Genomic DNA, 16061 nt, shown 5'->3' on the forward strand with positions numbered 1-16061 from the left:
GTGCAAGAAGTAACTGGGGGTATTTTTGCCGGGCGTAGCATTTTATACTCACTTACACGGCGGGAAACTGCTGCTGAATCCGATTGGTTGTCGGGCTAACATGGGAAGCTCGCTATTGGTTAAAATGATACTGTCGTATGAAAACTTCAGAAAAAACGTCTCCCGATAATCTGGACTCCAAATGCAATTATACACCACAATAGAAGACAAATAACATTACGCTATCTAATCAGTCTATTAATTTAAGAAACTCTTTACTTTGAAGTCAAAGCTTTGTGACTAATTTTGTTAAGAAACAACAACAAAAATAAATAAAGTAACGGTAACTAGCTTTGTCAGTTTTGTTAAATTTTATTTTAGAAAATCATGGGTGACTTCTGTGGCAGCAGGGAGCAGCAGATATCGCATAGTTGTTTTGTTGTTGTATATTGTTGTTCATTGTTGTATATTTCAAGTGTGAAGATGGCTCCATATTGTTTTTAGAAATGTGAAGTCCAAATCTTCTTGCTCTGCATCTCAACGTCAGTGTATCTCAGAGTCTATTGTCCGGGAGAGAGGGTGAAAGAGAGTTCTGTTCAACAGACATGCTAAAAGCATGACCACTGCATGCTGCTACCTCCAGCAGTATCGAACTGGTTTGTCAGCTAATTTTAAATGGTGCCGTTTTTAGCGATGGGCCTACTTTACACTTAGTGAGAATGCATGCAGATAGATTATGTTACAGATCTAAATATTTGCCCCCCAGATTGGTATGCATTCATTTTCTATCACTGAAAACAGTGGTTTTCAAACTGGGCTCTTGGGACTCACAGGAGACCTAGATGGGGTTCTTGGAGAGTTCCCAGCAAAAAGGGGAATCATTTATTTCAGTGGAAAGCCATCCGTAAATAACACAAATAATTAGCTAACTAATTAAATGCGTGATTAGTGCTTTACATGAGAACTGCCTGAGAGGAACCGACACACAGTAATTCAGCAAGAGCACAATAATAAGCACTTAGGGTTCGAGGTGTAATATTTTACATCACCCTGCTATAATGAAGCAAATTCAGAACAGATTCAGATGTGAGGAAATGAAGATATGTTAAGACTTGCTGAGTTAGATATCTTAAGTTATAAACACAACAGATCAAAGCCACATTGACAACATCTTGAATTTTAATTTTCTCCAGTCAAAATGTAATACCTGGAAATAACTGGCATAAACATCATGGATAGGAAAATCTGAACGGTACACTTCTTTGATTAGAGTCTGCATACAACTTGGATAAACCTTACAATTAAACAGTAATTAGAGACCTCTTGAGTTTTATATGTCAAGGGCACCAGCCAGTCTTTGATGGCAGCTCGGATCAGAGGCAGGACCTTCTGTCGCAGGGCGTCCAGGGCTCTGAAGAGCCGGTCATAGGCCACATCGAAGGTCTGATTTGGGTGGACGAGCAGCAGAACGTGGCACACGGAGAACATGAAGAGCAGGTGCAGGCAGTGCTGTCTGTCCAGGCCTTTCCAGAAGTCGTGGGCGTCGGAGTGGCTGGTGCCGGCGCTGAGAGACTGGCAGGCCCGCAGCAGCTGCCGGCTGTCGCAGACGGAGGAGAGCAGCAGGTACAGCACCTGACTCTCCCGGTTGTAGAAAGCCTGGATGTGGCTGTCGGCGGTGCCGCCGTCCTCCGGACCGTCGAACAGCGGGAAGATGTGCTTGTCCGCCAGAATATTGATAAGAGACTCTTTGGGCGGTCCGGACTGCATATTACTTTTACCAAAAACACCGACAACACACAAGCCGTCGTCCCGGTGAGCAGCGTCCTCCCGGAGGTCCGCCTGAAGCAGAGCTCCGATACTCACAGGGCCAGACATCTTGCCTTCCTTCATGTTGAAAGCCTGTGTGAGTCTTCATTTAAAATCTTAATTGTTGCAATTGTGTTGCTCCTAAATTTACGGAGCTAGAAGTATAGAGTGATGTGAGTACAACTTTAAGTAAAGCAGACCTGTTTGAGTTTAAGATCATTTCAATTAAGTTTCAAACTTCAATTATATCCTCTCCTAAAAGACAATTCTCAGCATATGTTGCCATATATAATCTTGCTATGTTATCAGTAATTGTGCAATATTTTAACCGGAAACTGGTATACACTTGCTGGTCATGTTGCTTCTATTCTCAGACTCAAAACAGTATGTCTGGCAGAGTGACAGTTCTTCACGGTTTTTCACATCTATGCAGAGGATTCAATCTGAAGCTGGGAGGTGGTGCTGATGAGATCTCGGGGAAGAGTTTCTCGAGCCTCTTGCATCTTTCTCCTGGCTCTCTGGAAGGCCTCTGACAGAGAAATTAAATATAAATACACACATTTTTAATCGACAGGATGAAACTAAACTCCAAGTGCGTGTCATTAGTACCCAGGATGGTACCAACAGCTCCTTGCTGACTAAATCCTCCCAGCTGGTCGAAAACTTTCTGCCTCCTCTTCTTCAACATGTTGGCATCAACAAAGGCCCTGAAGCACAGACAACATGGAGACCTTAAACCACACTGCACAGCTACTGTACAGAGAATTAAATCATTCAATGGGGAGATCAATTATGTCAAGAAATGAAATATTCATTAGAACACAAAACCAGTACTGATGTGTGCAATAATTTCCACACCCTGACATATTCAAGGCCTGTGAGTCACCTTTGTGTAACCATGTTAACAATTCTATCAGACTTTTCATGTTCTGTTCATCTTCTGCTTTAATCAATATGTCAATACGTCTGTGGACGTAGCCTGAATTTCACTTCTGACTTTAACATCTTGTGCATACGGTATATTGTTCTAGTCTGCTAAGTTAACTGATTCAGAAAGAGCAGCTTATAATGATTCCCTGTGCTGATGGAGACGAGTGTGATTTTGCAGATGTTGTAGTGAAACCAATCTATGCATCCTGACCTAATAATAAATCTCGAACAGTGTAGATCCAAGCGAATCAGTCACATGAACGTAATGATCTTTTTCTTCCATTCAGTGCTGGGCGCACCATGATGTGGTCGAATCCACCCGGCGCCTACCTGGATTGCTGGACGCAGTGCAAATTAAAGGTGACGCTTCCTGTGGTTTCGGTGCAGAAGCCAAAGCGACTCAGCCTCTCTCCCTGCAGCCATTTATGGAAGGAGACAAAATTAGTGTTGCAAAAGGAGGGAAATGTACACCAAAACATACCAGTGTGTGTTTGTGACAAAAACTGAATATAACCAGAACTGTGTTTATATACAAGAAAACTCCCTGCAGTTTAAGTAATTTCTATTTTGGGTTTTTTGATTAATATTAAGCAGATGAATTTGAATGGATAATGGAATGGAGTGGCAAAAAAGACAAGATGATGAGCTTAAGTTGTTCATATCCGCTCATCATCTCTGGAGAGCTTCCACCTTGAAGGTCCCTGGTATCCTGACGTAGCTGTGGTCTTCAAGCTCCGGAGATCCTCCAATAAAGAAGCGCCTCAGTGCAGAGACCGTCCCTGTCTGAAGGGGTCTCCATGTATGGCATGTTACTGTATGTTTACCTGACACACAACAGCACACACACACATAAACAAAATGTGGGCAAATAAGGCAGCCCTTAATTTATAAAATATGTTTTAAAGGCAAGTTCAGCATATACTTTACATTTTCTTTTGTACTTTTGTTCTGAAGCCACAACCAATCATTCACCAATTATTTCCTGCCCAGACTGTCAGGAAAGATTTGGGTGTGATGGAGTGATTAATAACCATTAGCTGGCTGATGTGCCCTTGAGCAAGGCACTCAACCCCCTAAATTACTGCTTTATGTTGGCAGTTGCAGTGTGTTCTGACATTTTCTGTGAAAATAACAGATTGATGAATCAAGATAATAATTAGCAGATTAATGACTAATGCAAATAGCCATTTGCTGCAGTCCTAACTGTAACTCAATAGCTTTGCACAGCATACCAGGCATGGCAGGAAAAAGCAGGTAGCCGTAGCCTTCAGTTCGATAGCGCTGCCATGAGTCCAGAGAAAGAACCTTAAAGTAGAGCACCGGCCACTGGGGAATTGACTCTGAAATACAGACAAAACTCACCAGTCTAATCTCTGAAATGGAGTAGAGCGTCACCAAAATCAACAAAATCACTAATATTACACTGATACATAAAACACATTCTTTAGACAGAGCATCCTATGGCTGATACTAACCTTCGCTCTCTTTTTCACACATGTAGAAAGCCTCAAAGCTGAAGGGGTAACTGAAGAAAGCTACACTGTCCTGTTGGCAGAGAAAATGCTGACGGTTTAACAAATCTCAGCAGCGACGCTCTGAAGCTTTTCTCCAGTTAATCCACAGTATACGCACCTTCCCTGATGTTCTGGTCCGGCAGGTCTGGGTAACCCCTGACAGACACTGAAACGGCAAGCTGGACCAATCTTAAAACAAATGAGAATACTACAAGTTAAAGTGTTACTCTTATTTTTGTTTAACTGATCGAAAAGGACCCAACAACACTGAATTATCACAGTGTAAACTGTCTCATATTTTATATGACTTACTGTTGGGCAGTTCCATGAAGAAGTGGATGTATAAGTTATCATACTCAAAACCTTTGGCCGAGACTGGGCAGAGGGAAGAAGGACATTACCATAACCCAATAAGAAAGCATTTTAAAAATATTCACAGTAGAAATGACCACAGCTCTCCGACTCACCAATCTCTCCATTCATCAGGTAACGCAGAACACCTACAGGAGGCTGAGGGAGACACATTAAGTGTCAGCAAAAGCCTTTGCCAAACAGACCAACATGAAAAGTGGTAGTTCGCCAACTTAACATTTTGTTTTTAGTCCAGTTATATTTTGTGACTTAAAAGCACATTTTTCAAGCATAAATGTCAAATGAGTTGGTTCCAGCTTCTGGAATGTGAGGATTTGCTGCTTGCTGTTGTTATACATGACAGTCCAGTGAATATCTGTGAAATGTGAATACGACGGTAATTTGTCAGATGACTTACCATTTCAAAGTCCTGTCCAACGAGGCTGTTGAGGTACTCCTTGTGTCGTACATACAGCTTGAAAACAGAGAACAAAATAATATGAACATTTCCGCTGCTGTGTTCAGCACTGAGTCGAGAACAGGCGTTTAAGGAGGAAGAGGAGGAGAGGAAATAAAAGTAATACAGCACAATGCCTGAGGAGATAAAAGGTGTCCACTCTGCATCATCTTGAACTCACAGCCTTGACATTTTGATCGTGTTGAGCTACCCAGAGAAAAAAGTTGGAGGTGGGTTCACATTGGGTCAGCACAAATACATGAGAGTCCACCAGTATAGCAGGACCATAGCCATCTAAAACGTCTTAATGTAATTTCTTTAAAATCTCGGTCTCTAAACTGTCCTGGTCCTGCTCTAACACACCTGATTCAAATTGAATGACTACTTGATGACGAGCTGATGATTCGAATCGGATGTGCAGGAAGAGATAACTTTTCATTACTTTTACAGTTTTTTGAGAAAAACAAAGTGATGGAAAGTAGATGAAAAGCTTTACTCTGTAGGAAATGTGACAGAGATGAACTCACATCTTTGTACATGTTCTGCTCCCTCTCCTTTTCCTCTTGTTTCATGGCTGTGGATACATTCTCCACAGTGAGACGCCAAACTTCTCTCTTCTCCCCACCTGTCACAATCCTGCACAGCAGCAGACACAAAATACATACAAGACCCAAGTCAGGTCCAAGCGGTGGACTTTGAGCTGTTGATGTGGTTCACCGGACAGCTTCAGCAGGTCACGCAGTTGTTTTAAATCCCATTTATGCAATATGGCATCCGTCAGTCCCAGAGCTTGACGCGGTCACCAGACATGCTGTGAACTTGCCTGTAAGGCTCTTTGCCTTTGTTGAAGTCAGGCTTTACAATGACTGTTCCACTGCCATCTGCTTTTATTGTTACCAGTAAACATTCATTCTCTTTCTGGCCCAGCCTGAGAAAGCAAATGCACAGAAAAAAGCCAAAGTGAACCACACAACATCCACAGTTAGATATTAATTCACACTGTCAGTGACATCTGCTAATTGCAAAAGGCTGCTTCATGTAGTCAATTTCTGAACTGTAAGACTCATCTCTTAAATGTAAGAAGAGAAACTTTTACACCGTTTGCTGCGTTTTAAAGATCATTTCTACCTGGTACTGACATTCAGGCTAATAGTATGTGTAAACTGACAGATGAGCCTGTTTTTATGTGTCTGTTTTTGTCACGCTGAAAGTCAGGATCCCCTCGAGGGGCAATAAGGACAGAATGGAAATAGGGGTTTTGTGTTAACTGTCTTACCTTCCAGGGGGACTCAGGTCTCCCATGATGTGCATGGTCTGCATGGTATTATTCACTACATGACGGCCCTTCACAAACTCCTCTGTGGGCTCCCAGTTGATGATCCTGGACTTAGGGATACTACAGTCTCTGAAAAATATGCCAGATCATCCTGTCATGTGGTCGGTTAAAAACTCTCCAAGTATTGTCTTTGAGGATTAATAAGCATCATTTAGATAAAAGCTTCTTATTGAAATTTGATCCTAACCAAACTGAATCTATACAATTTGGTGCACATTTCAGTCAGAAAATTAGTTCTGACTAATTGGCAAATGAACTGGTAAACAGATTACAGTATTTCCCCAGAGGACACTGGGATGTCAGTCCTTTTACATATGTGAGCTGCTGCTTCACCTACATGGTGCGTCTGTCCTGCCGTCTGTGTCTCACGCTGGCCATCCTTTCAGCCAGGAATGTGGGGCTGGATTTGGTTGTGTTCAGTAGCTCAGTGGAGTACGGCTGTCAGGATCAAAAACAACAAGCTTCTTAAAAAAAAATTACAGGTGAGAATTGAACAATTTGTACTTTCACATTCATTTTAACTAAGAAATTTGAGTCCTTTTAACTTTTTAGACTTTACTTTCGAGTTCTCCTGATGTGTTTGTCAGGTATGAATTTCCATATTGACTCAACAAAATATGCATGTTATTCTCAAAAGAAGATTTAACTGTTACAGCAATTAAGCCAGTCTGGTCAGATGTGAACATGGTGGTAAGAAAAACAGAAGGACACACTGAGCTACACTGACATGATTTTCAGTCTCGAGCTATTGCTGCTGTGTATTATTTAAACATACTTCATGACAAGTATGACGCTCTGATGTTAATTACTGGATGATTTCATCGACATTGCAGGATGCCACATAACCTACCAGTTGGTGGAACGGAAGACAGTTGGTGTAGCGGTCGTGATCAGTGTATGTGAAAATCCTGCAATTTCGTCGACCCTTGGCCTTGTTCAGGGCCTTGACTTCGGCGTGATACTGACGGTCCAGGGGGGTCTGACATGCTGCCTCATTCTGGAACAGCTCCATCTCATACTGGGACCACAGACGAGTGACATTGTGTGGAGGAGGGGTTCATAAACAGGACAAACAGAGATAAATTTAGATCTTTGCAAGGAAAAGTACTGCAATAAAAGAAAAATTAACTTAAACTTTACCACTGAGTTCTTTTAAATCTAATGCTAAAGGAAGTTTACCATCACTATTAACTTTTTAAACCCTTTATTTGTTAAAATATCTTTACGTACACAGAAATTCTGTAGTCCCACTGGGGCTTGAACCCAGGACCTTCTGCGTGTAAAGCAGACATGATAACCACTACACTATGGACCCACACGTTCAGAATGAAGGCAGAAAAAACTAAAGTCCTACCTGACTGAAGAATTTCTCTTGCCATCCCACCACCAGCTCCTCCTCATTGTCACCTGCTGAGAGAGTAACAGAGAAGCCAAGTTAATTAAAATAAGCTTTGAAGAAAACATCCTCCCTTAAACATGTCTGCATGTTTAAATTTAAAGTTACACAAAATGCCAGTTGCCTTCCTTTGTTCTTTTCGGTGTTTGATGGAATATATTACTGCTCACTATGCGTGTCCACAGTCAAGACACACTGTAAGCCCAGTGTATTCTAAAGGGAAAGGTACCTGCTCTTAGTTAGCAGTTGCTCAGCAAGACAGTTAAACCAAAGAGTTCTGACACGTTTGAAAGTCAAGAGGGGAAAAATAGAAGTTCTGAATGTTTACTAAAGATCGAGCAAAGGATGCAAATTGATGCAGTTGGTGCAATATGTGAGTTCAAGCCAGCAGTGTAAGTGCTACCTGTTTGGCCTTGTGAGGTGAGGGTTTTCAGCTCAATAGCTCCTCTGTCCCGCTGGGACAGAACCTGCTGCTGCAGATGCTGAGATAAGGCTGCTGTGGAGGTCACCCTCTCTATACGCACCCTAAAGCGGAGAAACAAACGGATGTCTTGTTCAAACAACGTGTCCTGAGACTGGACTGGGAAAACTGTCCACAAAGCGTGCAGGAGCAGATCCATATGCTGAACTCACGTGGTCCACACTGAAAATCCACTCATGAGTAATGTTAGCTCATTGGAGTTTTGCAGCTAAGCTAATGTTGACGTTATGACTTACTTACTTTATTTTCAAGTTTTTGACAACATCCCGGGTCCGAAAAACAGCGTCCCCGGTGTCTGTGTTCCAACAGTCTGCCATTAATATTTAGTAAGTAGCAAACATTCACGACACGGTGTTGGCTTTGCTAATTAGCACCTTTCGTTAGCTGGAGCTGGGGGAGCCACGGTTAGAGCAGCTATTTTTTGTCTTTTGCGTTGTCGGGTTGATTTTCTTCTTTGTTTGACCGCTTGCAGCGTTTGAAAATGTAAGCGACACTAACGTTAACGAAGAAACAGCTGATATCGTAAGTAACAGCTCCCACGAGAAGTTAATAAGCCTTAAATCAAACAAACGCATAATATACGGATAGTTGTCGTTGCCATAGAGATGCGACCGTCCTTCCTCTTTTTGTTTGTCTATTGTGGTAGTTCGCGAATCAGCTTACTCAAGCATTAGCGCCACCTATCGAACTGGAGTAAGGAGCAGGCAACGAAAAAATCTTAGTTTATTTAAAACCGATTGTTTTAGTTAATCATATGCCTTCTCAGGAACATCAAACGTAATGTTGTGTTTTTGGTTGCTACAGTGCTGATATTACACCAGGCAGGTTTAAAGCTCCTGTAACATTTGGTGGCAGTAATGGTACAATATGGCAGCAATTTGTCAGCAATTACAAAACGAAGAAGAACGCCGGAGAGGCGGGTTCAGTCGCCGACATCTCCATCGGAACCAATCAGACTACCTGGCGGGTCCTGGGTTGTTGTTGCTGAGCTGTCACAGTTTTGTAAAACATTATAACATATTGTAAAGCATGGCGTCGTTTGTGACTGAAGTGCTCGCCAGCTCTGGCAAACTGGAGAAAGAGGACCTGTCCGGTAAAATAAGTAAAATGTCGCGTAAGGTGGAAGATACAAAGGTAACCAACCAGCTAGCGTAGCATTAGCTACGCTAAGTAAAGTTTGAATCCGTTAGCCTTAGCAGTTACCGCTAACACCGAAAGATAAGAAACTTCACTGTTTCTTCTTTCGTTAGCCAGACTTTTACGGCGCTCCCTGAAATAACATTTAGCTGCAAATAAGCTGCCAAGCTATCAGCTAATACAGAGCGGACTGTCCATGTAGGTTATTTTGTGCACTCAGAGCAATTAACAACATCCAACCTGGCTAGCCGTATGTGGTGCAGACTGAGCGGTGACAGCGGGATACGTGGCTCTCTTATATTAATCATTTTGAAACTGTACAACGTTATGGCGTATTTGAAACCTTTAAAAAAGCTTTATATTTTCAGTAACGTTACTAGTGTTGTTTTACAGTAGTTTGCTTTACCATGAGTGCTTCTGAATAGTCAAATTAACAACCTTACTCCATTGCTGTTTGACAGTTTACTCAAACGTCAAGGACAAAGTAAATGTTTAAACGATTCTCAGCTATCCATTGAGACATTAGGCTTGAGCCAGAAATAAAAACAACTAAAAAAATAGTAAGAAGAAGTAAAACTAAGTTAGTAATGTTGAATGACGTAAATGGAAGCCCATTAGTCAAATAAATGAAAACTACAAACAAGCAGGCAGCAGATCAGTTGCTAAAGCAGAGTTTTACTGATTTAAGTTTTTTGCTAACAGTTAGTCACCAAGTGATTTTTGAATGATTGATTGAGTTTTCCTTGAGTGTTCCTCAGTGGGTTTAGTAGTACTGAAAGTGATTGATCAACAGAACAGTGGCAACAATTTTAAGACCAATCATCAATCATGAATGATGATTTTGTTTGTTTTTATTTGTTTTAAACCTAATTTAGCTGTGATTCATCATCATTTATTAGAATTACATCTTGTCAATGTGTCTCGTTGATGTAGTTTTTTGTTTTTGTTTGTTCCTGTGTAAACATTGTTCTTCAGTCAACTTAATCAGCCATATTTGTTGCATGAAAGCATTCAGCAATTCATGATAAACAGTATAACGAACTGCAAGCGGTTGTGCTCTGGACTTAAAGCAGTAGGAGTATGTCATTACTGTTTATTGACTCTTATTTCTTTTTTTGTTTCACAGGAAGAAGTGTGTGACATGATAAATAAGAAGTATACTGACTTCCTACCTAGTCTTCAAGCGTCTGAGGACCTAATGGTACAGGTTGATGAGATCTCCAAAGAAATGGATGCCCTTAAAAACTGCATTGAGAATGAGGTATGTTTGACTGTTGTTAGCGATAGTTAAGTCACGTCTCCTGAAACGGCAGAACATATGGGCAGATTTACAGCAGTGCTGTAGTTTTTAACTGTTTGCTGTTTGTGCATGTGGACACAGGTGCAGCAGAACATCCACGTGGCTGTGACCGAGTATGCAAAGCTCAAGCAGCAGCTGGAAAAAAATACTGTCGTCATAACAATGCTTGGACACCTAAAGGAGGTACAACACGATTTTTAAAGTAAAATGTAATCACAAATTAATCGTGTCAAGGAGTTTCCATGTGGCTCCAATAATGAAATCCTAAGGATTTTTATTGTCACTTTCTTGAGGAAAAACTGATTGTAATTCTGCACATTTTTCTAATGAGTTCATATTGAAAGCCATTAAATATGAATTGTCCTGAAAAAAGAAACACATTAGGTTTATGTTGGCCAAAATTCTTGCTCTCTGAAATGTCTTAGGACAGAAACTTGTTGTTTGAGCGTCTATGACTTACATGTTTGAATGCTTCTGTGGTTGTTGTATCTTCTGTGTGCCTCAGTTTCACAATGCAATGGAGGAGTTCAATAAAGCTTTACTGGACAAGAAATATGTTGATGCAGCCAACAGACTGGAACACGTAAGAACTGCCTACATCAGGTCCACTCAGCCTTTCTTCTACTCTGAACTAGGATTGGGCAGTTTAATGAAAACTGACATTATGACACACTAAAGAGGCTAATTCAGATCCTTCTGTATGTGCAGTGAATTTCTTAATGTAAAATTCTGCATGATAATGTACTGATTGATAATAATATTATGTTTCCCAGGCAAAAGCCAGTGTGGCTTCCCTGAAGGACTGGAAGACTTCCCAGCTGCCGCTGCTCAGTGCTCTCAGCTCTGAGTTGACGGTGCAGAGAGAAAACTTAATTTACCACCTGGGAGACGAATGGAAGCGCCTTGTCATTTGGAGATTACCCTCTTCAAAGGGTAAAAGTGCCTCAGAAAACTGGTTGATTTTTTTTATTTTTCAATATGTGAGTTAGATGTGGTACTCAGCTTTGTAAACTGCAGTCCATTCGATGGTTTGCTGAGTTTAAACATTTGCTACTTGTAAACGTTCACTGCGTTAGCTTTTCTTGTTTTGTCTACATCATGTTTCATCTGAGCAAGAGCCATTTATACAGTCTGTTGGATGTGTGTCACCAGACCCTGCAGGTCTGAAGTCCTTCCTGAAGGTGGAGCTGAACCTGAGCCAAGCTGGCAGTAAGGACGGTGAACCAAAACCACCTGCACTGCTGCGCTGCGTCCTGCAAGCTCTGGCCATCCAGGGAGACCTCCAGAACAAGATCAAACTCTTCAGTAAGAGCAAGCAATGCGACTGCCACTTAAATGTGCAGAACTTTCATAATCTGCTAGACATGTTTTCATAACCATACCACAGTATCTTGCAACTTACCGGCTGATGTGTGCATTTCCACCAAAGTATTTGCACTGAGCTGATATAAGCTAGCTGTAAATCACAGCGTTTGTGCTGCTGCCGTGCAGGTCAGGTGCTGTTGAAGAACATGTTGAAGCCGTTGGTGATTTACCCGTCGCTGTCGGTGACAGTAACAGAGCAGCCGGATGAGGGAATCATCCTGGCCTTACAGTGTTTGGAGGAGAGTCAAGAAGAGAGATCCACTCCTTCACAAGTCTACAGCAAACTGCTCCTGGTGCTTAAGACGCTTCATACACACCTGCTAGGTACAGTATGGCTGACCCATGTAGAAATCATGAGACTGCTCCACGTCACTGTGATTTAGAGGCTGTCCACAACTTGGTGGGTGATGAGGTGTAATTTAGGGTGCTCATCTCAAAGCAGTCAGATCAGTAGAGCTGTGTGCATTACCCACGCTAACCGTAAACTCTGTTATAACACAGTGGGCCTGAGAAATGAAAGTCGCCTGTTCTCTTATTTTTCAGATGTGTCCATTGGTGATAAAAAGCTGTCGGCCATCTTGGGGGAGCTGATATGGCAGGATATTTCTCAATGCATCATCCATGAGTGTCTGCTCTACTCCATCCCCACCAACAGCAGCCAGCTGGAGAAATACAACACTGTATGGACCTATAAGCAGTTTGCATAATGTGATGAAAGTAAAGCAGACATAAAATATACGGGGGTTACGCATACGCTTTTTTCAGTGGTTCTCTGTTATTACTTGCAGACGAGTTAATGTGTGTTGATCAGAATCACATTTTTACTGAGTATATTTGTGTTCAAGGTGATCAAGGAGACTGAGGAGTTTGAGAAGTCCCTGAAGCAGATGGAGTTTCTGCAGGGCGATTCCACAGACCTGCTCAAATATGCCAGAGATGTCAACTGTCACTTTGCCAGCAAGAAGTGCAAAGACGTCATCGTGGCTGCCCGCAAACTCATGACCTCCAAGATGCACAACACAGTCAAAGTATGCGTGAGCTGGAGGGTGCTGATTTACTTTGCCGTTAAGTTTAGCTGTTTTTTTCAGTGAAATTTCAACTTTAAGTGCTTCCATTTTTTTCTGTCTCCCTCTGTCAGATCACACCAGACTACAAGCTGCGTCTTCCCAAGCTGCCTGCTCCGGGTTCAGAGGTGAAGGTGAAGCAAGACATTAAAAAGGAAGAGATAATGACGATGGAGAACACAAAGCAGCTGTCCGCCTGCAGTATGTGTCTGCCAGCCTGTCGCATCAGCGAGTCAGTGCAGCAGCTGATGGATCTCGCACTCAACACCCTGTGTGAAGCTGTTGGAAGCTCCACCTATTGGTATTCTACAGCGCTCAGACTTATCTTCTGTATCCAACTACTGTGTGGATGCTAACCTTTAAACTCCTAAGCATGTCCCTGAATGCTGCAGTGTTTTTATTAGGCCACTTTGCAGAGAGAGCTGAGGCTTGTGAGAACATCATCAGTGAATATTTGTTGTAAAATACAATCAGTCTTCCTGTCGTTCTTCACAGTGCGTTGCAGCTCTTCTTCACCGTGAGAAACATCTTCCAGCTGTTCTACGACGTCGTACCGACTTACCACAAGTAAGGATGTTTCTGTCGTGTAACTCATAGCAGCTCAAACCAGCACGCTTCCCCAGAAGGTGTCAGCGGTTGTCTTTTGTTTCACTGCTACTCCATCCAGAGAGAACCTGCTCAAGTTCCCTCACCTGGCTGCCATCCAGCACAACAACTGCATGTACCTGGCCCACCACTTGCTCACCCTGGGCCACCATTTCAAAGCTCACCTGCCGCAGCCCCACAGCGAAGGCATCGCAACATTTGTTGACATGGTGCCCGGATTCAGAAAACTGGGTAAGCAAGAAGTTCGATAATTGATTTGATTTCATTGAAAATGACACCAAAGTCACCATGTGTTGCACATTATTGGGCCACAGTTTCCGCCTCATATCGGATGTGCAGGTCGCCTTGAGATGCGCTGAACACCTTTGTGTCTTTTTCCTCGAGGTGCCCGCTGCTTCTTAGCACAGATGAACGTCCAGAGAGCTGAGCTGTTGGAGAGACTTTCCACCGCTCACAACTTCTGCAACCTGGATGACGAAGACAACTACATTGCAGCCAGCAAAGCAGTAAGACAGGTGAGAGGAAAGACCTGAAATATAAAAACTAAATATAATAATTTCAGCTGGTCGTTTGTGTTTTGTTTTTTATTCTTTTTTATCCATGCACTTTGTCTCACTCTGACAGAGATCATCTGTTTGACTGATTGCAGGTCATCCATCAGTTGAAGCAGTTGGGCACAGTGTGGCAGGATGTCCTGCCTGTCAGCATCTTTTGCAAAGCTATGGGCAACCTCCTCAACACAGCCATCACAGAAATCATTGCCAAAATCATGATGCTGGAGGTTTGTGGGTTTGTATGTTGTTGTTTTGTTTTTTGTTTTTTTAATTATGGCCCCTCAGCACAGACATGGAAATTTTGTGCGGTCCAGGCGGGGAACGACACATCCAGTAAATTCTTAAATAAAAGCCGGAATTCAAATGATAAAAGAGTCAGTGGCCGGCAAAAATGAATAAGTGAAATGGCCGGAGGAGGGTTGAATCTGCAGTCTAAGATGACAAATTTAGCATTGTTTAATTTCCACAGAATAATTCAGTCAGTAATTGGATTCTGATTGCTTGATTTGTGTTGGATGCGTAAAATGCCCAAGACCATCTGCTGCACACTCAAAGTCCACATTAAGTTATGCGTGACCTGCCAATGCACAGGATATTTCCTCTGAGGATGGGGAGCACCTCCACACTCTGTGCCAGAACATCATCGAGGAGGGTCCGCTGGTCTTCATTCCTCTGGCTGAAGAGAACAAGAACAAGAAATATCAGGAGGAAGTTCCTCTCTATGTGAAGAAGTGGAGTACCTTCAAGGAGCTGGTCATCGTGCTGAGGGCCAACCTGCAGGAGATAGTTGACAGGTAAAGGAAAAAATATTCCATTGATCATCAGTTAGTTCATTATTTTCTAATGAGTACACTGCCAAAGAAGGCGTTAAACAACAGTTTTGTCATGTTAGTAGTGTACCTCATGATGAGCAAACACACTTTGGCACCCCCGCCCCAGTGGCTGCGTGTGATTGGCTGATTGTGATTCCTCTCCACAGGTGGGCTGACGGTAAAGGTCCGCTGGCGTTAGAGTTCTCCAGTTCCGAGGTGAAGAATCTGATCCGAGCCTTGTTCCAGAACACAGAGAGAAGAGCTGCAGCTCTGACCAAAATCAAATAGACACTAAAGCACTTTTTCCCCTGAGGAAAATCCAGTTCAAGCCTTTATTCATTTACATTTTCAGTGTCATTAAGTATCCACGTGTATGCAGGTTGAGCAGTTTGTCACAGAGAAACGGTTGTCCTGTCTGATGGAGGTGCTGCTGCTGAGGGTATCAGCTGGTTTCTAATCAATCTGTGGGATATGTTCCTCCTCAGACTGCAATTAGTCCTGCAGAGATTACTCGAAGGCTTCTTTACATCAGCGTCCCACAGCCTCACTCGTGTGGCTGGGTGGGTTTACCACTACAAAGCCAGCAGAGGTTGTGTAACCAGTTGCCCTGCCATCTGCTGACATGTGGTATCGTGTCCAGGGTTAACTTTGCTGCAGGCTGGTAATCAAACCTCATCGCCGGCTTGTTTTCACAGCTTTTCTGTGCTCATGTCATTTCAGGAGAGAGAGTTTGCTTGTTGGTGTTTGTCTGAACCTAAACTCCACTTATAGACCCTGGACCTGGTGTCTTATGTCAGAGTTTTCTTGTACACCCCATTAAACTGAACTCTGTAATGTATTTATTGCTTGTTGTAATAAACCAAAAGATTCAACTTTTCCAAACCCTTTCTTCCAAACTGTTTTAAGTGAATATGATGGTGATCCTGGCGACAGTAGTTTCATTTGTGCGTCCACAGATCAAAGTACTCGGGGT

At 42.5% G+C, this 16061-nt stretch overlaps 2 protein-coding genes and 1 non-coding gene across 6 annotated transcripts; 1 reads left to right on the top strand and 2 right to left on the bottom strand.

The window, feature by feature from the left end:
• Nucleotides 1-1140: 1140 nt before the first annotated feature.
• Nucleotides 1141-8882, bottom strand: mks1 (MKS transition zone complex subunit 1). 4 transcript variants are annotated; one of them, XM_046410342.1, is made up of 19 exons: nt 8491-8882; nt 8173-8294; nt 7728-7780; nt 7224-7391; nt 6711-6811; nt 6314-6442; nt 5861-5965; nt 5565-5673; nt 4999-5055; nt 4697-4739; nt 4542-4604; nt 4348-4418; nt 4191-4260; nt 3948-4055; nt 3406-3539; nt 3046-3128; nt 2395-2492; nt 2095-2314; nt 1141-1377 (listed from the first exon to the last, which is right to left on the bottom strand). In XM_046410342.1, exons 1-18 carry the CDS (start codon nt 8565-8567, stop codon nt 2211-2213), a joined length of 1695 nt encoding a protein of 564 aa, XP_046266298.1. In that variant the 5' UTR covers nt 8568-8882; the 3' UTR covers nt 1141-1377; nt 2095-2210. The 4 variants fall into 4 exon arrangements, with proteins under 4 accessions (XP_046266298.1, XP_046266297.1, XP_046266296.1 ...); XM_046410341.1 differs by having other exon boundaries at nt 1141-1360; nt 2122-2314; nt 7728-7783; XM_046410340.1 differs by having other exon boundaries at nt 7728-7783.
• On the bottom strand, nt 7616-7688 carry trnav-uac. Its single transcript has one exon. It is a non-coding gene; the product is annotated as a tRNA-Val (tRNA).
• Nucleotides 8883-9168: 286 nt separating the features above from the next.
• zw10 (zw10 kinetochore protein) lies at nt 9169-15960 on the top strand. Its single transcript, XM_046410330.1, has 16 exons — nt 9169-9384; nt 10514-10648; nt 10769-10870; nt 11193-11270; nt 11461-11620; nt 11840-11992; nt 12179-12376; nt 12596-12732; nt 12898-13080; nt 13191-13417; nt 13612-13683; nt 13784-13953; nt 14107-14237; nt 14372-14503; nt 14868-15070; nt 15256-15960. The coding sequence occupies exons 1-16, from the start codon at nt 9280-9282 to the stop codon at nt 15374-15376; spliced, it is 2307 nt and encodes a 768-aa protein (XP_046266286.1). The 5' UTR covers nt 9169-9279; the 3' UTR covers nt 15377-15960.
• The last annotated feature ends 101 nt before the right edge of the window (nt 15961-16061 follow it).

The sequence above is a fragment of the Scatophagus argus genome, chromosome 14 (genome assembly GCF_020382885.2).
Source record: "Scatophagus argus isolate fScaArg1 chromosome 14, fScaArg1.pri, whole genome shotgun sequence".
Taxonomy (NCBI): domain Eukaryota; kingdom Metazoa; phylum Chordata; class Actinopteri; family Scatophagidae; genus Scatophagus; species Scatophagus argus.

Coding starts and splice junctions, on each gene's coding strand:
- zw10 (XM_046410330.1), top strand. CDS start 9,280: ATGGCGTCGTTTGTGACTGAAGTGCTCGCCAGCTCTGGCAAACTGGAG. Junction 11,271..11,460: donor CAGCCAACAGACTGGAACAC/GTAAGAACTGCC, acceptor TATGTTTCCCAG/GCAAAAGCCAGTGTGGCTTC. Junction 12,377..12,595: donor GCTTCATACACACCTGCTAG/GTACAGTATGGC, acceptor CTTATTTTTCAG/ATGTGTCCATTGGTGATAAA.
- mks1 (XM_046410341.1), bottom strand. CDS start 8,567: ATGGCAGACTGTTGGAACACAGACACCGGGGACGCTGTTTTTCGGACC. Junction 4,261..4,347: donor GGACCAGAACATCAGGGAAG/GTGCGTATACTG, acceptor CTCTGCCAACAG/GACAGTGTAGCTTTCTTCAG. Junction 4,056..4,190: donor GTGTGAAAAAGAGAGCGAAG/GTTAGTATCAGC, acceptor TCTGTATTTCAG/AGTCAATTCCCCAGTGGCCG.